The sequence below is a fragment of the Mizuhopecten yessoensis genome, unplaced genomic scaffold (genome assembly GCF_002113885.1).
Source record: "Mizuhopecten yessoensis strain PY_sf001 unplaced genomic scaffold, ASM211388v2 scaffold8537, whole genome shotgun sequence".
NCBI classification, from domain to species: domain Eukaryota; kingdom Metazoa; phylum Mollusca; class Bivalvia; order Pectinida; family Pectinidae; genus Mizuhopecten; species Mizuhopecten yessoensis.
The window spans coordinates 795,349-820,813 of NW_018407597.1; the positions used below are offsets into that span (position 1 = coordinate 795,349).

The window sequence follows — 25,465 nt, forward strand, 5'->3', positions numbered from 1 at the left end:
TACCTCATGTACACATGAAATTATATGATATAACCATGCAAATGTCTAAATACTTCGCTGGTGTACTAACATTTAGCTAGGATATTTTTAAACCTTATTCAGGTACACCAGTATACACCACAAAATTAGTATTATATATGTTTACAATATATATTTGGAGAAAATACTATCAAGTGTACTGTGTGTACTTTGTAGTCATTCATGAGGTTTCTTTTCCAATCTCATACACTCGTATACCGAGTGCCCTGAGAATGTATTTCCCCCCGTAAGTATTATATAAATACACCATAGTGCCTTGCGTGGACATTGTAGTCATTTATGAGGTCTTTCCATTATCATACACTCGTATATCGAGAATATTTTTGCATGACTGCAAAGTGTGTAATATTCAGTCATTCATGAGGTCTTTCCATTATCATACACTCGTATATCGAGAATGTTTTGTTTTTTTACTTGTTATGTACACACAACTTCTAAAATTTAAAACATTTTACTTATCGAGTTTCTCCATGTTGATACTGTACAGCAGAATCATGTTCGTTGACCGGAGTTGACTCACAAAAGCTGGAACACTCAGATTCACCAGTTATTCTTACAATGTATTCGCATACATAAAATATGTACATGTAAATATATATTTTGTATAATTATGATTAGTAAATCTATTTATGCATTTATGCATATGTATTCATTGCTGTTCATTATACTCGTTATTGCACGTTAACGTTTACAGTGATTAAATTATCAAGCAAAATTGAAAAGAAATGTGGAGATATATTTTCTCTCTTTTCACCACACATGATTGGGTGGATGAGGGTTATACATGGTGGGAAAATATACACTTTCATGTTGATGATTATGCATGCTATTGCTGTTTGTTCTGACTATTACATGTACATATACATTTATTCTAATTGTGTAAAAACAGAAGTTGTTTGATCTTTACTTTGTTCAGGAGTGTCCACCCTTCGTAATACACATGTTTTTCTTGTCGTATTTTCGTGTCGTCATTTCCGTATTGCGTATCGGGCATTCCATTACCGTAGTGTAAATTATAGTAACACCGAGTAAACAATAGTACACGTGCGTGACGTGATATGTCAACACCCGATATCTAGACTTAACTTGGAAATCGGACATTAATTAACTCACGGGAAGACACTGACATACGATCAGACGACTTCAAGAAGGTCGTATATGAGGCGCCTGGAATGCAGACTGATGTGTTTTGTTTACATATATATATATATATATATTCATTTATCTTGGTTTCAAGACACAAGCTACACGTGCCTATGTATGCGTTTCTCGGTAAGGAATTAAACAATCTTTATTTTACGTTATTTTTGTCAATTTAAAACAAATCATCCGCTGTATGTAAAATAAGATCGTACAATCATTACCAAGTTGCAGGCGCCATTTTCTCACGGACGAGATACACTTTTCTAGGTGTTGACTTCTGTGTTTACCTATATATACATCCCATATAAAATGCGAAATATCGTACAGGCTACATGTACATACGTATCCCGTCCGTAACACGAACTTCTTCCGGCTACCGTACGACAACCCGGCCATCGTCAGATAATCTTTCGGTAACCTTTCGATAGTCTTGCGGGCTCCCTACGGTATCCTTCAGATGTTCGTTCGACTTGATCCGGCAAATTGTTTGCAGGGGCCATGCGGTACCCGTATCTAATGTGACCATACGCACGGCAAATCTCAGACATCGGAAAAAAATCATAAAACATATGATAAAAAGTTTATGATATGACCATTTTGATATCACACCCCCAATTCCTTTAAAATAAATCAAACATACACAAAAAGATATTTCTTTATTTTATTTATATTCATAAAAATGGTAACAAAAACAATGATGTATGTAAAAAAAAAACCAGTAACATTTATACGTAAAAAGTCAACATTTAGATATTCCCAAATTCCTACAAAATGATATGGTTATTGAAATTTGGGTGAGGCTTTGTAAATCAATCTTTAAATTATTTTCCATGACACCGCAGTTATTCCATGCCAACGATTCGTTTGTTTACATTAAGCGGAAGCGGCAAAATCCGGAAATTTGGGAGGGGGTGATATCACTTTTCTAGGATGTGTGCTATCACTTCAAGGGGGGTGGGGGTGGGGTGATATCACTCCAAGGGGGTGTGATATCACTTTTCGAGGGTGTGTGCTATCACTTTCAAGGGGGAGGGGGTGGGGTGATATCACTCCAAGGAGGTGTGATATCACCCGGGCTGATATCGACTGGTGGAAATTTTAGACTTATTACACATACAAAAAGGGTGTTATTATTAGTAAACATATGATAATGTTCGATATCTATCTAGCTTACGGGTTGGTTTTGACGACGTCATCGAGTTTTTGCATGACTGCAAAGTGTGTATTTTAACTGACGGGTTGGTTTTGATGACGTCATCGAGTTCTGGCATAACTGTAGAGTGTTTATTTGGACTGTCGGGTTGGTTTTGATGACGTCATTACCGGAAGTCAAACTAGTTAAACGAAATTGGAAAGACAGCAAAATGTCCCGAAACAAACATATGGAGTTACTTCCCTTTACCGTTAATGATTTTGTTTTATGTTGATTTATCTTTACAAAGACATTTCATACCATAATATTTACATTCTTGATGTTTGTTCTGAATCTACCAACTGAAAACAACTGCCATTAGAATAATGAATACACTATGAATACAACGATCCTCGTGCAATCACTCAGCTGATTTCACACACAATGACCACTTCATATTACTACGCATAGTACCGTTTCTGAGAATAGTTATCTCCCCTTCTCTGATATAATGTCGTTGCGAGAAATAATGATAAACATTACAAAAATCTTGAATGGTGCACCATTGTATTATTATTATTATTCTTTCTAATTTACAAAAAAATAAATACTTATAACATTGTCATATTAAATACTGACTTCCGACTTGCAATCGGTTCCTTGTGGTCACGAACTTTCAAACACCCTGGTCCCAAACGTCCGGCTGGATAATCCCCGTGACATCAACTTGCACATTAAACTCAGATAACTGTGTAATGACACAGAGTACTTCATCCACCAACCTATCATCATTTACCTCTGCAGGTTTTTTGATAAACAGTACATTCAACGGCTGTACATCTAACTTCAAATGAGCTCTATGACTACTGCAGACGGTTGCCCTGGATGGTTACTATAGTGACCGATGATTTGAAATAGTGCGGACATAAACTTTTTAAAATATATATTATGCGGTGTTTAATTCCAAAAAAATCAAATAAGATCATCTTTCAAAAATGAAAGGAATATCAAGTGTTGGTTATTATTAGATTTTAGATATATATTTTCGTTTGAAAAAAAATCAGCTGATCTGCGGAGGTCGAACATTGGGAAGTTTGTGTGCGGGCTGGAGTTCAGACTGTTCCATTTTATGGTTTTCTGACCGGTACTAATATCAAAAATATTAAATCTACAAAAAGTGTTGTGAACATGAATTGTTTTCATGTACATTGCTGCACAACCCGTCAGTAAAATTACACACTCTACAGTCATACCAAAATTCGATGATGTCTTTACAAATAGTTAAGAAAGGTATCCTCAAGATCTCTTCAAGAAATGTTGTGTGCTGTATAGGTTTTTAAAGAAAAGCATGGTTAATTGCCATAACTGTGGTCTTCTTAATTATTGACTTTGTATTTCGTTACCGATTTGGAAACGTGAATTGATTATCTTAGGGTTCATGCATGATTCGAATAGCTTAACATGTATACTCCTGCACTAATTCCAAGCCGAGTCACTCCGTTTAATTCTTATTTCGTTCAATAACATCTGAATTATTTATCACTGAACACCAAGACTTGTTTAAATGTTTTCAAGAAAAGGTTTCCGGTTGAATGTCTGACCAGTGAGGCGGTGAGTGTACCTGCTCCGGTATTTTTCTTGGAATATATAGCTAAAAACGATATAAGCATACCTATTTTTTTGAACAAGCGTTTGTATTGGTTGTGATAGCAGAAATAGACTACAAACGGAGTGTTATCGCTTGTTATTGTGGTGTTTTTTGAACTTGTCCCTATTCATATACTGTACGTACGCGTGTGAAATTCTAACACAATGGCCGATACAGGTAAAAGCGTACTGAGTGACCGGACCAACTCACCTATGGACTTTGGAGGTGAGGCTCCCAATGGGAGCGGTGGTAAACCTGGTTCGACTTCTGCGGACAACTGTGTCAATGAAGCCGGAGTGTATTCGTGTAAAGGTTTTGAGGACATTGGAAAGTGTTTCACGAAACTTCACCTACAGATAACAGGCTTACATGAAGAAATTGGTAGTCTGAAGACAACGTTGTGTGCTGTATAGGTTTTTAAACAAAAGCATGGTTAATTGCCATAACTGTGGTCTTCTTAATTATTGACTTTGTATTTCGTTACCGATTTGGAAACGTGAATTGATTATCTTAGGGTTCATGCATGATTCGAATAGCTTAACATGTATACTCCTGCACTAATTCCAAGCCGAGTCACTCCGTTTAATTCTTATTTCGTTCAATAACATCTGAATTATTTATCACTGAACACCAAGACCTGTTTAAATGTTTTCAAGAAAAGGTTTCCGGTTGAATGTCTGACAAGTGAGGCGGTGAGTGTACCTGCTCCGGTATTTTTCTTGGAATATATAGCTAAAAACGATATAAGCATACCTAATTTTTTGAACAAGCGTTTGTATTGGTTGTGATAGCAGAAATAGACTACAAACGGAGTGTTATCGCTTGTTATTGTGGTGTTTTTTGAACTTGTCCCTATTCATATACTGTACGTACGCGTGTGAAATTCTAACACAATGGCCGATACAGGTAAAAGCGTACTGAGTGACCGGACCAACTCACCTATGGACTTTGGAGGTGAGGCTCCCAATGGGAGCGGTGGTAAACCTGGTTCGACTTCTGCGGACAACTGTGTCAATGAAGCCGGAGTGTATTCGTGTAAAGGTTTTGAGGACATTGGAAAGTGTTTCACGAAACTTCACCTACAGATAACAGGCTTACATGAAGAAATTGGTAGTCTGAAGACAACAGTCTCCAACTTGGAGCAATTTGCTGACCATACAAATGACAGTCTAAGGACAATACACGAAAAAACCATTCCTAATATAGAGGATAAGATCACAACGGTTGATAATGAAAGAATTAAACTGGATATGTGGGGACGCAAGTGGAACTTGGTAGTAAGAGGGGTGAAGGGAGACCTACGGGAAACCCCAAGAAATACTGAGAAAGCAGTGAGAAATTTCTTAACAGAAAACCTGAAAATGGAAGATTCATTCTCAAAGAATGTTCTCCTCACAGCGGTTCATCGTCTTCCTGGAGGTTCCGAAGGTAATCGGAATATCATCATTCGCCTGAGCAGTCTTCTTGACCGTGACGACATAATGAACGCCACATTCAAACTAACCAGGGGCTGGAGTGTTAACCACTCAACCAATCCACCGATAATGAGTATTAGGAAAAACAAACATCGATCTCCTAATTATACAAAGAAACATTATATTCCCCTATGACATCACTTGTCCACAGTCTTCATCAATTTGAGTATTTGGAAGCCCTGTGTTGTTAGTTTTTCCGCCAGCATTCGACATCTATCTTGGAAGACATGGTATTCGGAGCAATGACTAGAGTACATAATCAGCTGCAACACGTAGACATCGTAGGTAAAAGAAACACGCATGTTGTTATAAAGAAAGGAAAAGTTCACGATCGGAAAGTTGAAACCGTCCGGCTTATCGTACAGCTTAATAGTAAGCCGTCCCTGTAAGTCATTTTGCAGATAAAGATCGAGGAAGCGGCTGAAATTGAAGAGTCGATGATGTCAATGGTTTAAATCTCTGATCAATGATCGACATACCAGGACTTGACCAGGTTTTGTTACATGCCCTGATAAGCTCATTAATCAATTCAGCTTCATATGGGAACAGATACAAGTCAGCAAGAAGAGGGGAATAGTTTATTCCAATAGAAATGGCTAACATCTGCTGGACAATCTTGCCACCGAACTCAACATAGATATTTTTAACCAGAAAATCCATCATTCTCACAATACCGTCCTCATTTTATTTCATAATGACAATTGCCTTACTTTTAACGGAATGTGCTCCAAAATAATGCACACCTACATATTTACATTTACATTTAAGAAAGCTCGCATAACAAGAGAAGTAAGCGCTCCTTCAGTTAGGAATGAGGAATGGTAGTGAAATGGGTCGAAGAGGCAAAAGTTTTGATAGAAGATAATTTTGTTTAACAACAGCAACCTGATTTATTAGTACTTAGAATGGTAATGAAAAGCTGCATCAGTTCTTGGTTGAGCAACTAGAAGAGAAAGCAGTATATGTATGTTTATAAGGATCCAACGAAGGAGGTTTATGGACATTGAATGTCAATGACGTAACACCGCGGAAGAATCTCTTGTTAAACTCGAAAATTGAATAATACAATCGCAATAAGAAGACATGTCGACATAAAGTTATTTTGTCCAAATTGAAGAAACATTTTTAATTTAGAGGTAACAATGGAACCAAGGGTAGACATGCTATTGCAAGATGACTTCATTGTGTTTGCTCGGAAGACATACTTTTCTCTCGCGGTTTTAGTTGAGCTGGATGACACTGCTAGTGACAGTTGTTTTTATATAAAGCGTAAAGCAGTCATACCAGACAATGAGCGAATGTGAGCTTGCTTCTTTACTAACGACTTGACCTGTGTCATTGTCGAAGAGGATATTCATTATGATTTTTAAATGTGTCATTTTGTTTCGGCCTGATACTTATTAATTGGGATATATTTGGTAGAAAAAATATTATTGCCATGGTTTCATATGGTGGACTAGACAACTGTTTATCCACTAATTCCAAACAAGAGTCAAACATGACTTCCGTTTTGTTTGGCTACGTTTTGGTCACATTTGTTTTACAACTCATTCGATTAACAATCTGATGACACGAAACGAGCTTTGCTTGATTTACATAGTGACCTCGGAGAACAAGTGTAAATATCAACATATGACCATAACCATACGTGTTTTATTACAATGATGTAAAAGATGAAAAGGTACTTTGCTTGTAAACGTTTTTATTTTTCATTTTGATACACTGGTTTTGTCATTCCTAGATACAAATGTAGCAACATTGATGACGTTTTCAATGGCAGTTTATAGAAAAACTTCTGTACCTTTTTCAAAAACACGTAATGTCAAACATTCTTTGATCTATAAAATGCATCACAGTATTAATTAAGCTATATTGAATTCTTTTAAAGAGTAGGACTTCATAAATATTTCAGGAAGATGGCAATGGTAATTATGGTTATTAACATCGTGGTTTATATTAAAAAGTAAGTTTAATGTTCACATTGCCATCAATGTCTAACCTTCCAATTTTACATTCCAACAAGATTTTTAGAGTGCGATGGTTAAGTTGAGTGATGGATGCTTCGCCAAAAAATGACATAAAGTAAATAATTGATATTGTTGGTATTAATTTGTTACAGAATTCTCTTGGGGCATGCACCAATCACATGTGCAATATAAAGCAACAGTGTGTCCCATTAACGAAAGGAGGACACTTTTGTGCGGAACTCGATATCAAAGGTAAAGATATTACATTGATAGCATTTAAACACTGAATTATACAAAAGATAATAATCTCCTGTTTTATATATCAGAGATTTTTTAACGAACCCTGTTAAACTGCACTGGCGTTTCTCCTTTATGCAATAACCTCCACTTATTATATATCAGGATATCTTTTACGTATCCCCTGATCCACTTAAGCGACGTTTCCTCTTTATAAAGTAACATGCCCTTAATTTGTACATGTAACTGTAGTTAATCTGGCCGGGGCCCCTCCGTTTACAAAGTAGCTATGTTGATTCAAGCGGTAGGGTAGTGTAACACACTGCAAGTGCAGGCCCGAAACCCTGTTTAGCCCACACTCGGACAATGTTTTTTATTATAATTTTTCATATATCTTCTTCATAATTTCCTAAATGCCACACAAGGTGTTTATCAGTGGTATGATGATCTTTAAGGCCCCCGTTTCATACATTTAATTACATACATTATTTGTTAGGCAAAAACACATCTTCATTTGCGATTTTTTAAATTTTTTATTTCAATTATATCATATCTTGACATCGTATAATTATTTCATTTTCATTGTTGTTGCCAACGATTATTGATAATAATAATATACAGCATTTATATAGCGCCCTATATAATTTGTAAAACTACTCTAAGGCCTTTTACAACATATGGATAATAGTAATGGTTATAATTGTGAAAACAAACTACAAAGGCTTGCAATCACTTTCAAACATGTGCACATAATTGAACAAATAAAAGGGTGGCATTTACATGACGTCTTTGCAAAGATTCTAAAATGCAGACATGAAAAGGTGAGTCTTTAAGTCCCTCTTGAACTTGGCCAGGGTATTCGACTTCCTAATAGCAGATGGTAAGCTATTCCAAAACGTAGCCGAAACCCTCCCAAAGCATCTGTTTCCGTAGGTCACATTGCGAGATTTTGGGACACACAAAAAAGATTCTGACTCCGACCGCAGTGATCTTGACGGCTGATACAGGGTAACAAGTTCCTGTAGGTTATGAGGAGCTGTTCCATTCAGTGCCTTGTATGTGTATACCAGAATTTTGTACTGCGATCATTCATAATGATAGATAGATGAAAAGCATAACCTGATGCAGTTTCGTAGACATCAAAGTGAAGATGCAATGTTCTTGACTATGATACTTAATTCTGCTCATCAATGTGAAATATAGCAAAGGTTTATGTCATTGGATCATCTTCGTTCTCAGCACGGTGAAAGTTGGGGTCTGGGTAAAACATATTAAAGTTGTCACCAGGAGATACATGTTTCTGTATTTAAGTTGGATTGAAATAAAAAAAATGTTCTGTGTTATTTTTCATCTCGTCACGGTGAACAAAATAAGAAAGCTTTGTAACCTTGGAATATTTTCGTTATCATGAAGGTAAAATATACAAGTTTTAGATTCTTTTCGTCCTCAAGCTCATATATATATATGAGTGTTATGGCCTAGGGAAATCTGATCCGAAACCGCATAGACGGCCGGGGTTGGATTTCCCGATCGGACGTTAAAAGGCATTTGGCCATCTGTCCGATGTTTTGGGTTTTGCCAGGTAATCTGTGTACCACATGCACCTGGAGCACCGTGTTTCACAATTGTTGCAAAATAAGTAAAGTTTATAAAGATATTGAGTTTGGGGATATTATTTATCTCACCAAAGTGAAAAATGGTTATAGCCTGAGGTTTATTTGGAATATGTAAGATACCAGATTTATGGCTGATGGATATCTTCCGTCTGGTCAAGGTAAAAAAAGACAAACAGAGTTGGTTTGGCGAAATCTTATTCCTTATCAAGGTGAAAGGTTAAAGGGATGGAGCCTTTTCTTCAAAGTCAAACTTACCGACGTTTGGACCCGTTGCCTTATGCAGTATACAATGAGAATCACCAAACACGTCATTTAAGATTAACTCACATGCAACATTGTAAGTAGTTTATGCCCACAACTACCGGGATGGCTACTGTTTTATGGGGTGTACATCTCAAGAATTTTCAGCACTAAAATACAACTAAATAGAAGTTCTATAAAGTTTACTTGTATTTTATGATACAAATATCTCTTTTAATTGTTACCTTTGCAGCTGGGACTGTTGTGCTTGTAAATGGCTCTGTTCCTTCTGAAGGACGAGTCGAGATCTACTACAATAAAACATGGGGGAAGATCTATGCTAACAATCACTGGAACAAGACAAACGCCATTGTAGTTTGTCGCCAGCTCAACTACACGTAAGTAGACATTGGCACAGTAATTACAATCGTGCGCATACGTTTATAGAAACGTAGTAAGTTTTCCTTTAAAATCGTATAGGGCAATGACACAATGTTAGCAATACAGAAATCACAATCGAAGGATTGGCGGGTGGTTCAATGGATGCAAAACTCAGATTTTACGGCCGGGGGTTCATTCCCCGATAAAGCGGGAAACAAATATTGGATCACCTGCCTAATCGCCTTTGAATTTCTCTAGGTAGTCCGGTTTCCTTGTGCGCGCCTCCAATCGGAACAAAAAGAGTAATAAGTTGAAATCTTTAATAAATTTAGTTTCTTAATTTTTGCAAAACAAAGTAAGTTTAAATATTTTTTTGCCAATTATTTCAAGCCTCTGAATGTTTTATCTAATACAAAGTGCAAACATTTTGCTGTTGGGTACAATGTGTATTTAAGACCCAATACGTAGTTGTACATTGACATTGTTGCACTTTTTCTCATTTAACACTCAAAACTTGCACCATATAAATAATTAATTATAACTTATATAAATTTTTCATCATGAATTGATAGTCAGACACTGACAGATTTATCACCAAACTGTCTGAACTAGCACCATATTTATCATATAACAGTTAGTACCTTCACTATGTTTATCATTTTGCAGTCAGATCTTGCACCATGTTCATCAATCAGCACTGACCCTACACGATTTATATCATTAAAAAGAACAAATACACTGTACCATATGTATTATCAGATTGCCGGCGAAGAAACTCGTGCCAGTTGACTAATAACCATTTATTATTAATTAACAGTTTGAATCATTATCAGACATCCGCACATATTTTTTGTCTAATCACCTAACTTTTCTATTTATTAATTATTATTCAATTTTAGTACCTGAATACTAACGAATTATGTAACAAATAACATTTCAATCATTTATAAAACCAGTTTTCATAAGGTATTTAACTTAATAACTCTTTAAGGACATTTTTGAAATTCAATTAATTTAGTAAATACATAAAAAAATAAAATTGCGGTATAGGTTTTTAATACATTCATTGTGTGCACAATTAATGTGTTCTACAAGATACAACAAACAGAAAAATTGCGCTAATTGTTGATTAAACTAATCACCTTTAGAGCAACCGTCAATTTAAAACATCAATTTATAAGACATGCCCTGTTATGAATATTGAAATTAATTTTGTTTATATGCTAAAGACCTAACAATTGTTTTCAAATATTAAAAAAATATATTTAATATTGTTTTCAGATTTTTTGCCTGATTGTCATAATATTTCGACTCTGTCCGGTAACCATTAAACTCACATTGTCAATTTGACGCATATTGGCCAATTTGGGTAAAATTGCCTCTTATATATCATTTCAACATCATTTCCTGTACCTTTAATGTAAGATGGAGACGATATTATTAAACAAATTTGAAATAGTATGATTTTTTGTTCTGCTGTCAACATATTACAATGAACTTAAGTTATTTCGCGCCACGGCACGGCAATGTGTTGTATCTTTGAGCAAGATACTTTACTCCGCTTGTTCCAGTCTACTCAGCTGTAAATGAGTACGTGGTTGGGCAGTGCTAGAATTGTTGAATGCTAGCTGTTAGCGCCGAAATGGCAGTTCCGGCTGTATGCTCCCCAGGGAGTTGAGAAAGGTATTGGCTGGTTGCAAAGGCCCTATAACCACGGATAATAATTTGTGAATCGCTTTGAGACGACCTACGAACTAGATTGTGACAGATAACGTTTTGTGAAAGCAGTTAAATAAGCTGATGCTCATTTTGGAAAGGCGGATTCAAATATGATTACACTTATTTCCTGTTTAGATGTAAAAACAAGAACTGCCATTCGAATAATAAACGACAGAGTTTTCATGACTGTTACCGTTGTTGTAATGCTGAACTAGCTATGACTTATAGTTGACACCGAATTAAATATGACTGGATTAATCCGATAAAATATTTGCATTACAGGTTTTAGGTGACGGAAAATCTACACAAATGTTTATCATTTAAAGGGAGGCAAATCGAACTTTCGAAAGCTCAATGTGTATTATAGTATCTGTAATTTTATCCAAAAATGATCTAAAATAACTCAGAAAACAATCCCCCCAAAAACAAGCCTTTCTGTTGATTGTTTTTGTAGATTTGGTACAGGCGTAATCGACTTGCCATTCGGAACTGGTTCGAACCCCTACCTGGTTGATGACGTAATGTGTTTAGGAAATGAAAATATCTTAGCGGAATGTCCACTCACATGGACATCACCATTCTCCTATAGCAATTACGCCGCTGGGGTGATATGTAGTAACACCGCATTCCAGGAGGAACTAAGCGGTAAGTGTATTACAGTGTACGCTGTTAAATGTCGTTATATAACCCTATAAGTATACTATTGTACAAGACTCGACGTGCACCAGAACCTGTCAAATGCCGGCAAAGCTACCGATAACAAATTTATCGCATTTATATTGTTTTTATATGTATTTCCATTTGAAGTGTCACCCTGGAACAAAATGCTAGCCTTTTCTTACCGACTCTTTATCTTTTGCACGATGAACGTATTCACGTCATATTAGCAACGTTTTTTCTTCTTCCAAGTCATATTAATAAAGTGATCGTTTTGTTTTTGTTTGATTTAATTTAGTTTTTATTTAATCATTTTTCTTCCAATCGTTTAAGCAAACTGATCGACATTTCAGGATAGCTTTGACGATTATGTTAATACTGAAAAAAAATACTCATCAGAGGCGAACACGGTGACAAAATTAAAAACACTAGATGTAAGCATTGTGTAAACTTCCTTGTGGAGACCATTACTCAGCCATAGAATTAGTCGTGGAATATTTTGAGAAATTTGCATATTGTCATTAAAATCAGTAATGAATTAAATTGGTTAACATTTACCTCTACGAACAAGGACAATATCTTAAGCTCCAACATAATTAACAACATTATCACGTGCTTTCTTCACTCGTTACTTGAACAGGCGGCGCGGTCAGCGCATTGCGGTACCCCATTAACAATGTCCCAGTTCAAGGTTTTCTTGCAACTCATAAATCTTGTTAAAAATTAGATCAATGTCTTTAATCCATAAATTTTGTACAAAATCTTGGAATTGTACTCCGTAAATGCTTACATATCATCATATTATAATTGGATTTGCCAATGGCGCAGTGGACAGATTTTGGTTTCCTTCTTTTTTTCGTTGACATTTCGAACAACTATTATTTCGTAAAATTCTAGAGCAACTTGTGATTTTCATGGAATAATTCAATTGAAATTGGTTTAAACAAATCTTTCACAATAGTAATATTTACAGGAATTCAGTTGATCTTGTTGGTACTAGTTCCGTGTTTTGTTATAGTGTCAATGTGGTAAGTGGATGCACTTCGACACATTCCTGCTTAACTCGAAATTGTGTTTTGTTCTCAGTCCCAATAAGGTTGGCAGGCGGCCGAACCCCTTCTGATGGCATAGTGGAGATGTTCTACGCTGGTTATTGGGGAACGGTGGCGTTCGATAGCAACTTTAACCGGTATGAAGCAAGAGTCATCTGCAGGGAACTGAACTTCACGTAAGTTGTGCTGTATATAAAGTGAGAATTCATATGTTTCTCGTATGTAGAACTCTTTATTTTACACGACTAGACCATACGGTATGGACTAGTTCAGTCACGCGTGACTCAGATGTACCACATGTTTTCTTCTGTGGCTTGTATATAGGCCAACATAATGATACATAAAAGACTCATATATATATATATATACATCAGACATCTAGTCACATACTTTAGACTTGAGTAACATATTCATGTTATTGATAATATTTTGATTTGTTTTCAATTCATTAGCGAATAGTTGCACATGTCACGAAAATTGGATTTTTAAGATAAATTCCAACAGCACTGTTTACAGAATACAGTACCTTTATTGAAAATTACGCATTCCAACGAATCTGATGATATATATGATATGCTATACGTTTTGTCCTGGTTATGATAAAAAAGACTATTTATAATCACCAAGTTTGTTAAACCAAAGATTAATGTGACTGATTTGAATGTTTAACCACACAGACACGTATGCAGCTCTTGTGAGATGTACGTGCCTTCCTCGTTTGTAGGACCATTCGTATCTGCATTGTAACTTGTCAGTCTACTCTATTACCTCGTATGCACCACGTCTCATGAGGTTCTATGACCTAGATAAGGTTCATATGTATTGTTTGATTATGTCATATAAAAGTAAACATGATTTGGGATATATTCCTTTTATTAGTACATTTACTCGGTAAGAAATAAAACTCATGATGGTTGATGTCACTCATACGCTTATGTGGAATCGTCCAATGAGATTCACTGTCATAAAACTTCTCCTGATTTACTAGCTGGTTGCAACGTTCATAACGACGTTGCAGCAATTGAAGAGACGTGGACACTTATACCTTTAGGGTCATCATGAACACGATTTTGTTCATCTTCATCATGTAAATAACATGTGCACATATCAATTATGGTAAGGACTAATTGATTAAAATTGAAAACAAAGTGATTGATTTATCATATGAATATACAACATTCTATGTAACATTACAAGCAGTTGATGAATCACTCATTGTGCGTGAATAAAAGAGTTCAAACTGAACAATACAGTTAATTGTATAACTGTCTGCTTTTTCTTTAAGATCAAATTAGCCTAAGTAAAAAAGTAGTGAAACGAATTGACATTATCAATAAGCTCAGAACTTCATTGGTTGATAACTGATTTTTCTTTGAACTTCCTTAAATAATATTTTGGATATCTAAACTCTTTTTTGCATATTTCCAATACAGGGGTGAAACTGTTACGACTTCGCGGCTTTATGACAACTACACTCACATAGTAGTGTGGAAATACTCTCCCTCTTGCAATGGTAACGAAGCTAATTTTTCCAGCTGCCTTAGTCCATATAAACTTGGAGAATATGGTTCCGTTCATAGACCTGATGCTGCCGTGGTTTGTGATGATCCAGCCAGGAGTACACATAACGGTAGGTTTAAAGTGTTAGATACATGTAAGCATATATTAACACAGTATATAGTATCATGTGTTATCATGCCTCATCTTTACAATGACGTGTCTGATTGGATGATACTGGTCACATAGCAGGGCAATTCAAACGTCCCATTGTTCACCTGTTTGGGATAACTCTTACCCACATCGGTGCACTCCGTGACTCGTGTTCGGGAAAGGTTTTATGTTTCTCAATCTTGACTAAAGCGTTCAGTACCGTATCACTGCTGTTCTGAAACGCAACGCCATTTCGATATCATACATGAATCATCGAATTAACATTTTTGGTTAGAAAGAATATTTACGGCCAAGAAACAGTCGGTATATCGCATCACTAATTTTAGGCCATGTTGTGAAACATTTCCTAAAAAGTGAATTTTGATTTAAAAAATGAACTATTCTTTTTCCTACCCTTTCCAAATATGTTCTTAGTTAATCTACCTTATTTATTGTTGAAAGTGCACAACTGAACTTCCGCTCAGAATGGTGGGAAAAACCTCAGTTTTGACCCGAATCCTTCACGCTTGGGTAGAATCCCCTATCCGTATAACTATATATGATAGACTATATTAATCATTTCGTTTCAGACACTGTGCGCCTAGCGAATGACGATCCAAGCTATCAGGGACGTGTGGAGATTTTGCATTCTTCCTTCTGGGGAACTGTCTGTTTTTATAAGTGGGATGATCTAGATGCCTTGGTCGTCTGCAGAGAGCTCGGATACAGGTTAGAGAGAGAAACCTGATCGATGTAGTGTATATCTTTTACAAAAATGTATGAAAAAAAGACTTATCGGAATATAATATGGTTGAGCCAATGGACTGTACAAATTGAATTCGTTCAGTAAATTAGCAAACGTCGATATATTGTACAGTACTAAAGTACTAACTTGGAGCCTGTATTGTTTGTGGCCATAGACTACCCTGACATATCGCGGAGTAATATCAACTTTAACAAAAGAAAACATATATCAAATCCGACATACTATATTTAATCTTGTGGAAACTGAAAAATTTATAAATGGAAAAAGAACAGTTCAGTTGTTCAATATTACTTTTCATGCACATTTATTTTACATGAAATGATGTCAAAACTCGACAAGAAATCAATGGATTACAAAAATGATAAAATTGTATGTTTTTGTTTGTTTTGTGATGCAGCGAGGGCTTTGCTGTTTTTAAGAACGTTTTCGGAATAGCTAACTCTTCAATTGTAACGTGGCTTAACAACGTCATGTGTAATGGGACCGAACAAAGACTGGCCGATTGTGAAAATGATGGTTGGGGTATACAGACATGTAGCCATAGTTACGATGTTGGTGTTATCTGTCCTGGAAACTATAACGGTGGTAAGATTAAACAATCACGTTTTTCTTTACGGTATATTGTTCTGCATTTTAATATTGCACAAACAGATGATATATTTAAACTGGGTCATACAAATATCCATACTACAAAGGGAAATAATATGTATGTCTTTAATATTCATCCCAACCATCCAGAAATTCTCCAAGGAACATTATTGGTACCGTGATACAAAATGAAGCTACATTAAAAAGAAAATAAACAAAAACATAAAAAAAATCATATAGATAAATACATAAATAAATCAATTAACATCTAAATTATTTCGACAGAAAATATTAAAACACAAATTGACAGTATAACGGAAATAAAACTCTAATTGTCAAAAAGTGTCAGAAATTCATATTAACAAAGACTTTTTTTTACGAACAAAAAACGTTATATCAGTTTCAGTTCCTATACTGACACAAAATGCAAAAATATTTGTTTTCCTCAATGAATATCCTAGCATTGTTTTAGATTATGCAAGACATTTAAGAATATTTGAAATAGTAAAAAATGGAGTTTTTCAAAAAACAAGCATCTAGAATATTATTTGCTAAGCCAGCACTAAACTTAAAGTTGACCAATACTTACATGCATAGTGTAACTATATCACTGCGTTCCCTAGCATTTTTGTAGAGTATGTAGCAATTATGAATACTTAAAATAGTAAAAAGAGGAAACTTTTGAAATAACCATATTTTACAAAGAAAATATAAAAAAATATTGGATTAACCAGTACTGCATTCTACCTCAAAGCTGACCAATATATTGATGTATCTCATAATCTGTATAAGCCTACAAGGGGGGAGGGTTTCCAAAATGGCACCTCCTTTGATTCAATTTTCTTTTGGTGAGGTTTAGACCTAAACCTTATCACAACCAAAACACCAACCAAAATTCAAATGAACACTTGGTTCGTTTCTCGTAGGAACATACAACTGAAATTCTCCAAAAGTCATTTTTTTTCCCCAAAAGATGAATGTTGTCAAACTCATAATGCATTGAAGGATCATTTGTGATGCAACCAAAACTAGGGATCATATGCTACATTATACAAAATGTCTTGATATGGTGAGTTATCAGATATTTACAAACAAATCAACAGCCGGAAGCCATCTCAAGCAATATTTTCCAGACAAAAAATGTGTTCATCTTAGAATAAAAGTATCTTATAACTTTTGTATACCAAATCGCTTGATTTTAGAAGGACTAGGTCATGTACTACCAATGACAAAAATATCAATCCAAAACATGTGGTGGAACACATCAGAATTCATGGCTATGTGTAGTCTAATCATTATGACTGAAAACTGACAGAAAAGAAAATATTTGTTCCAGTTTAGATGAAATGAATATTTAATCAACAGAGAACATGTTTGGAAAAGATTCGTTGGTTTATTCCTTTTCAAGAAAGGCACCAAAACATTCTTTCTACTGCCTAATCAGTTGTCAGATCCCAAGACCCTAAATCACATTTTGTATTGTTTAATTGGTTACATTAGAAAATAATGGGTGAAATATCAAATTAAGAACCGTTGGCATGATTTGGTATCGAGAGAGCATTTAGATAAACAACCTCTACTGCTTATGCAGGCACCAACAATTCATCACGTATTTCGCTGGGTGACTTAAACCTTTGCTACTTTTTGTTTGTTGTGAGAAAAATAATAATGTTGTATAATGAAAATAACTTTAAAACTTTATAAACAAAGTAGTATATAACGGAAGAGTTGTTTAATAAAAACCTCCGATGAATTTGTAGTCATATTTAGGAGGCAAGGTAGTCTAGTGGTAGGACGCTGGGTTCGTGGCCGAAGGGTTGCGGGTTCGAGTCACGGCACGGTACTGTGTTGTATCTTTGAACAAGATACTTAACTACCTTTAGGAAGGTCATATTGCATAGATCTTTGAAGCAAAATTATTCCAGTGTCTCTTATCATTTCTAGTATTATCATGATTTTCTAACCAGTATAACGTGAGCACTTCCCTGATATATCAAAGTAATTATCTAAATATCAGTAAACTTGTCTTCTTAGAAAACGTTACGACTTGCTGCATATGCTTCTCTCTGTTATAACAAGCTGTAACGATCTTCATTTATTGTAAGCATGCACCGTTTTTGCACCGATAGATAAGTATATTGCTATCATGCTGATTGTCTCCATCTTCATGTAGCCACGGCATTGGGTACCCTGAGGTTGATGAACGGAACCAGCGAATTAGACGGACGTGTGGAAATGAATGTCTTTGGTGAGTGGAGTAGCGTGTACAAAAGAAAATGGGACTACAAAGAGGCACAGGTTGTCTGCAGACAGCTTGGTTACACGTGCGTATCAAGAGTTGCTATTGTATATTTCCTTCCGTCTTCCAATAATGAACGCTTTAAACAAGGCCACCTAGTCGTTTTTTAATTTGTACGAATGATATGACTACTGCATGTATGCACACCCATTGGATTCCGTATAGACAACTACACTGTATTACCATTCTAAAGTTAATACATGAAGTTGATAGTTACATGTACCTACGCATCTCTTAAAAGCAAACAAAATGTTGAATTGCCTTTATACAAAATAAGAGTTTGTTTTTGATATTTCACTTGTAAGAACTGATTTTCAGCGAGGGGGCACCTGTATTTAATGCAGTTCCCGGATCAGTTCATAAATACTTGGAATTAATGGAATGTGTTGGCAACGAACTTAAACTCATCGACTGTCCTCGAACTGGCTACACTAATACCATCAGTAGTGCCACAGAAGAAAACGCTGGAGTAATTTGCACAGGAAACATTGATTTGTCAATGGAAGGTAAGCATAACATGATATTGTAATGATCTAGTTTGAAGACTTTGATAATTTCCAGATGTAATAAATATCGCTGATAAGCTGGATAATACATATGATCCTGTCAAAATATCGCCATAACCAGCTTACAGTCTATGGAACATACATGCATCCGCATAAAGTACCATTTAAACACAATATATTCTGTATAAACTCCTTTCTTTCATATCACATGATTAAGCATTCAAAATACTCGATTACGAATAAGCATAGTGCGTATTAAAAATGAGTTAGCGTTAGCATTCATGATTACGGTGCACGTACATGTGCGGTTCGCAGTAGATTGTTTTTAATATGTAAACGATAGAAAAAGAAAACATGAACTATCATTGTATACTCTTGTGCTATGTCCAAAGTATGAATTTGTTGTGATTCTGATATACCCATTGAATTCATACTGCAGTCATATTCGACTGTGAACGTTGTATAAACATGAAATGTTACTTAACATGTATGAAAAATAACGTAAAAGAAATGCATGATAAAAATACGCTGGGTAGTCTTCAACTGTGCCTCTCATTTGGAGTGAAACACCATTGTGTAATCCATATACAATTTCAGCGTTCTATGCCTTGCAGTCAGAACCACAACCCCATCTATGTAATAATGTATAACTTACGAAAGCTTGATATTGATGTATTACAGTGTACTATTTTACTGTTTAGGTGAAGTGCGATTAATGGACGGGAAAAATGTACTGGAAGGCCGAGTTGAAGTGTACCACGCAGGACACTGGGGAGCAATCTGGGAAGGTTCCGGAAATATACCTTGGAAATCAGAAAACGTGCAGGTGGTTTGTCAACAATTGGGGTACAGGTAATTGATTAAACGATTTGACTATACTAATAGGTTTGGTCAAGACGTGATCTCTGAAAGTAGTATGAGGGAAAGGCTGGTATTTTAAATGGGAAACGGGAGGGTTATCTCTAACATGTAATGGAAGAAAATTCCAATTGTTACATATTATAACAGCAGATGGAAGAAACGCATTTAGATACATATTTGTTTTACAAATAATAGGTGTGAGACATGATGGGTCAGAAAGTCTGGTATCATAACTATAAACATCACTAGCTGAATTAGGTAAGATAATATACAGATACTCTGGAGTATTTTGATAAAACATTTTTTTAACTGTAACATTTAATAATCTACAATTTATTAATTTATTCCATCCAACTTCTGTTAAAGTCAGTGGGTCGTTGTAGGGAAATGGTTGAAATTTCCAACCCTTAGTCAGATATACAATTGCTGGGCAATAAAAGTTGAACACATATTGACCTTGGAGTCTACTTGCGCTTCTAATGGCTCAATCACTGGGTCATAGCATGTTCATGTTTTGAGACCACAACTCTATAACGGTTCGGATACGTGTACACTATCCTTTGGATATTGTTTGCATTAATAATTTGAACTAGAATATTTTGCTGTCATTGCTTAAATCTCCAAGTTATACATGGCTTCATGATATCGTTTAAAATAAAGGAAAGGTTAGATGTTCATTAGAAAAGAAAATACCTGAATTCCAATGAGCCATCAAACCCCTTATGAGAAAAAACAATATAATATTGGCTGGAACACACCATAAACAATAATAGACAACAGCGGTAATAACGGACTACATGTAAACACAATAATCAGCTAACTCTTTAAAGGTCAAAACCAAAATACTCCGATGTGTCCCGCGTAGTGCACAGTAGCTCAAGATGATATATTTTTAATGAATAAAATGCAATAAAAATAATAATGACAAAATAGACATGTCAAGATCATTAAATAGCAAAAACATTAAGCTTTACTAAAACATAAATTAGTTAACAATTTTGTAGTGAGGTAGGAATATGTTCCTACTCATTTGACCAATCGCAGCACCTTAGGTTTTATTACACCTGAGTAATACCATATTTATGACAAGGCCATATGACATAGTAAAAGGGGGCAGTTATGTGATAAATATGCATCGTTACAGTGCGGGCCGAGCAGTGTACGGGTCTTTCTTTGGAAGCGGTGACCTCTCAGTATGGATGACTGATGTTCAATGTAATGGTAATGAAGCGAGAATCTCGGAATGTCCTTTTGATGGATGGGGCATACAGACAATTTACGCATACTCTAACTCATACCAAAGAGGTATTGGCGTTATGTGTGGGGCAAACCAGGGATCGTGTGAGTTGTATAAATTAATTTCAGTACTGTATAACGGGGAAATTTCGCTCAGTCAAATATTAGACCTTTAATGGTAAAACTATATTTCTCCAGTGGCAATTTGTCCCTTCACATGTAATTTCTATATCGGGTTAACTTTGTACTAATATAAGATGTCATGATAAACTCAGCATTATTATAGAGCGCAAAAAGGCGAAAATTCAACTGCAGCGGAAATTCCTCGGTATACATAATTTGATTCCGTTTCAAGTTGAACAAACTGTCATGCAAGATAACCTAATACCCGATTTAATAGTTCATTATAACATATTCAACACATTATACTAGTGATACTAGTAAATACATGAATATTCAGTGTTATTGCTTGATGATTGTCTGATAATAAAACGTACCTGTGTGATAATTATTCACTCACTATGTAACGTTCTTTTCTATAAATAAATATCCACAAACTTTGCTTTCTTTATTTTGCAACATCCACTAACTGTATAGCATCCATGTGTGATACAGTATCCACGAGATATATGACATTCCTTTGTTAAACATTTACTGTAAAACATCGCTTTGTCCACACAATCAACAGAACGTTATTCATTATCCACTAACTTTATAGCAGTTCTTTCTGATTCAATATCAACTAACGTAATAACATTTCTTTATGATACAATATCCACTAATTTTATAGCATTTCTTTGTGATTCAATATCAATTAACTTCATAACATATCTTTATGATACAATATCCACTAACTTGATAGCATTTCTTTGTGGTACAATATCCACTAACTTCATAACATTTCTTTGTGATACAATATCTACTCTTTATTATACAATATCCACTAACTTTATAGCATTTCTTTGTGATACAATATCCACTAACTTCAAAACATTTCTTTGTGATACACTATCCACTAAATTAATACAAAGTAACATTTCTTTGTGATACAATATCTACTCTGTATAGTACAATATCCACTAACTTTATAGCATTTCTTTGTGATGCAATATCCACTAACTTCAAAACATTTCTTTGTGATACACTATCCACTAAATTAATACAAAGTAACATTTCTTTGTGATACACTATTCACTAACTAAATAGTATGTATTTGTGATATACTTTTAAAATAACATTTCCTTTTGGTACAATATCCACTAACCTAATAACATGATTTGTGATATAATATCCACTTACTTAATAACATTCGTTTATAAACGGTTTCTACAAACTACTTACATAGAAATTCCCTGTTTACACAATCCGGTACCTATTTACATTATTATGATTTATTTCATAGATGGTGATATGAGGTTGGTTGGTGGAGACTCGCTCTCAGGCAGACTGGAAATATATGGACCATCGGGCTTTGGGACCGTCTGTGATAGTAATATGAACTCATATGTTGCTCGAGTTGCTTGCCGACAACTGGGAGGATACAGGTATGTCTTCTGAGCTTAAGTAATAAATTGTTACACCATTTTATAGAATAATTTTCTTTGTAAAATACTAATCAATATGTTTTTTTGAAAATAACTTCTAATCGGTGAATTACAAATATTTGTTTCATAAACTGTCATATTTTTTGGTGTGTTTTCGACAAATTGAAACACTGATGTTCAGAAGACCGTCTCTTCTCAATTAATTTGAAAGATTCTAGTTATTATCAAAATCTTGTTAACTATCCAAATAGTGATATCATAAATCATTAACATAATAAAACACGAGGCAATCTGATAGTCAAGTGCAATATCATCAAAACACTATCCAATGAAACTGTCTGGGAAAGTTTGCCGGTTGACACTCAAACTTTTTCCTCTTCGTGGTCCGTCTCATTCCAATGTTCATAGCCTCTATGCCTATATTAATTGATTTATAAGGAATACATTGCTCTGTTGACACATACAGCAATATTACGTGGAACACAAAATGTTCGTTTCAATGAATGAAGTAATTGACTTACAATAAATACTTATCAATATGTTTAGCTATCCAGTGTCATCTATGCACTTATGACCAGAACACTGGACACAATGACTAAGACGTCGATAAAATCACTCTAAAAGTTCTCTTAGTGTCTTAAAGGGAATAAAATATTGCCTCTATAAGAAATTTAAAAAAATCCATTAAAATATTTAAGCACTGGCAGGGCAAATTTTGTGGGTATCAAGAATGTATTCAAATTAAAAAAAAAAGAACAGAAATTTTGAATTGAAGGTTTTAAGACATGATGCATTTATAGTCCGTTCCTTTTGTATCTATATATGCATATTGTTATGTGTTACATCGATTGTAAATATTATATCAGCATATCATGAGTCATTAATCAGTTTTAATATACCGCCTTTACTACCAGGGGGACTATACATTTGTACTCCTCCATCAATCCAATAGCCGGAGCTTCAATTAGTATTAGAGGCGTTCCGGTATACTCAATTCGTATAATGATTGAACTGTATATTATTATATGTGCACTCATTTTAATGGCGATAGTTCATGAACTGAAATCGAGTCTCGTGTACCGCTATACACTGAGTCATGTCCCCTTATTCATCTTTCGCTACTTTGTTTGTAACATGTTGCGGATAATACGTCACTTAAAACTGCCAAATTTTGTATTTCATCAAATACCACTTAGGATGGTACATATGTACATGTAGGAGTGTATATTGCTAAAATTGGATCTCATGAGTCGTATGTACAAAGGTATGGCCCCTTTTTATTCCTTTTATGCTGAAGTATGTTTAAAGGTTGAATGTAATCGCTTTCCACGATTTACATTGTAAATTTACAATGTAACGATGGTAGATGGTAGATGTAAGTGATTGTGAAAATGGCAATGTATAATAGGTTTATTTACAAATCAAAAGTGGAACGAAAACAAAAACAAAAATGTAAAAAATAGGTCCTCGGTCTTGGGTACCAACACAGGTAAATAACATTTGGATAAGTGACCTGGAGGCCTGGCGTGTGCCCGACACAAAGAGTTGATCAGTGATTTATACTGTATGACGGTTATGTAAACACTACTGGACCTTACCTAATTTCATTTGTTTCGATCTATATTTTTCTTTGTGGGAGACACTTACAGCATTGTCACACCTAGCCAAGTTATGTAAATGCCCCGGGTAACGACAAACCCCAGGTACATTTTCGTGTGTACGGTGCGTGTGTGTTTTTACGTGTCGATTTATCGATGTCCATTATGAATAAACATGAAAACAATTTTTGAACTACATAAAATGTAGATAAACATACAGATCGAGCTAAGATGTGGTAAACTATCTTTAAATCAAAATTATATAACTTTCAAACGAAATTCTATTTGTTGTTAAAACCATTTCTCTACTTATATCAACTAAAATTGCCATCAAACATCGTTCGTCAATCGTGCGCACATCTATGTGCAATATTTAAACGCCCAATATTTCATCGTTCGTACATCGTACGCACACCGCACATTTTGTAACGTTGTGCGTTCCAACAATTGAATGTAAAATATAAAAAAATTCAGAACTATTGACAACCTAAACATTTTTAAATCGCGAACAGTTTTAAGATCACAACGTCAACCTTTCCACACGCAACAATTTCACTTTTTACAGTGTATATCACAAAGTCAAAATAACTTTTAACCTTCTCCAGTGTCTTGCACTCTTGATGCGCGTACGCATTTTATGTATTTACAGCTACAAGACCTATTCCAGATATTCAAAGTACAATGCAAGCACGGGGATAGTGTGGATGCGAACGGTCAGTTGTCGTGGTAGCGAGCTACGACTGGAGTACTGCTCTTTTAGCGGATGGACATATGAACCAAGATGTGCTAACAACCGTGAACTCGGCATCACCTGTCAACTGTAACGGAGACGTTTGATATACGCTGTTCTGTATACAGCGTTTGACTGCGTATGTATCCGACATCTATGGTATCTTTCATGATTTAAAGCTTAAGGTAACGAGTACCACTGCATAGGTAATAATCCTGAAGCAGGATTCCACTACACTTTTGTTTGATTTGCATTTTTCTCCCTCTTAAACGGAAGATAAAGCACTAGAACGAGTTTGTTTTTGTGGCTTTCTGACTGTAGGCTCCCTTGTCACGTTTTCTTTAATGTTTTGCTGCCCACAAACTGGACTCTTATTTTTAT

At 35.2% G+C, this 25,465-nt stretch overlaps 1 protein-coding gene across 1 annotated transcript; it reads left to right on the plus strand.

Moving 5' to 3' along the window:
• The first annotated feature begins 4,010 nt into the window (after positions 1 to 4,010).
• LOC110456156 (scavenger receptor cysteine-rich domain superfamily protein-like) lies at positions 4,011 to 25,178 on the plus strand. The gene is made up of 12 exons (XM_021506728.1): positions 4,011 to 4,343; positions 5,073 to 5,510; positions 9,751 to 9,895; positions 12,052 to 12,242; positions 13,341 to 13,482; positions 14,740 to 14,936; positions 15,547 to 15,685; positions 16,120 to 16,307; positions 18,484 to 18,634; positions 18,928 to 19,115; positions 22,615 to 22,756; positions 25,004 to 25,178. The coding sequence occupies exons 1-12, from the start codon at positions 4,127 to 4,129 to the stop codon at positions 25,176 to 25,178; spliced, it is 2,313 nt and encodes a 770-aa protein (XP_021362403.1). The 5' UTR covers positions 4,011 to 4,126.
• The last annotated feature ends 287 nt before the right edge of the window (positions 25,179 to 25,465 follow it).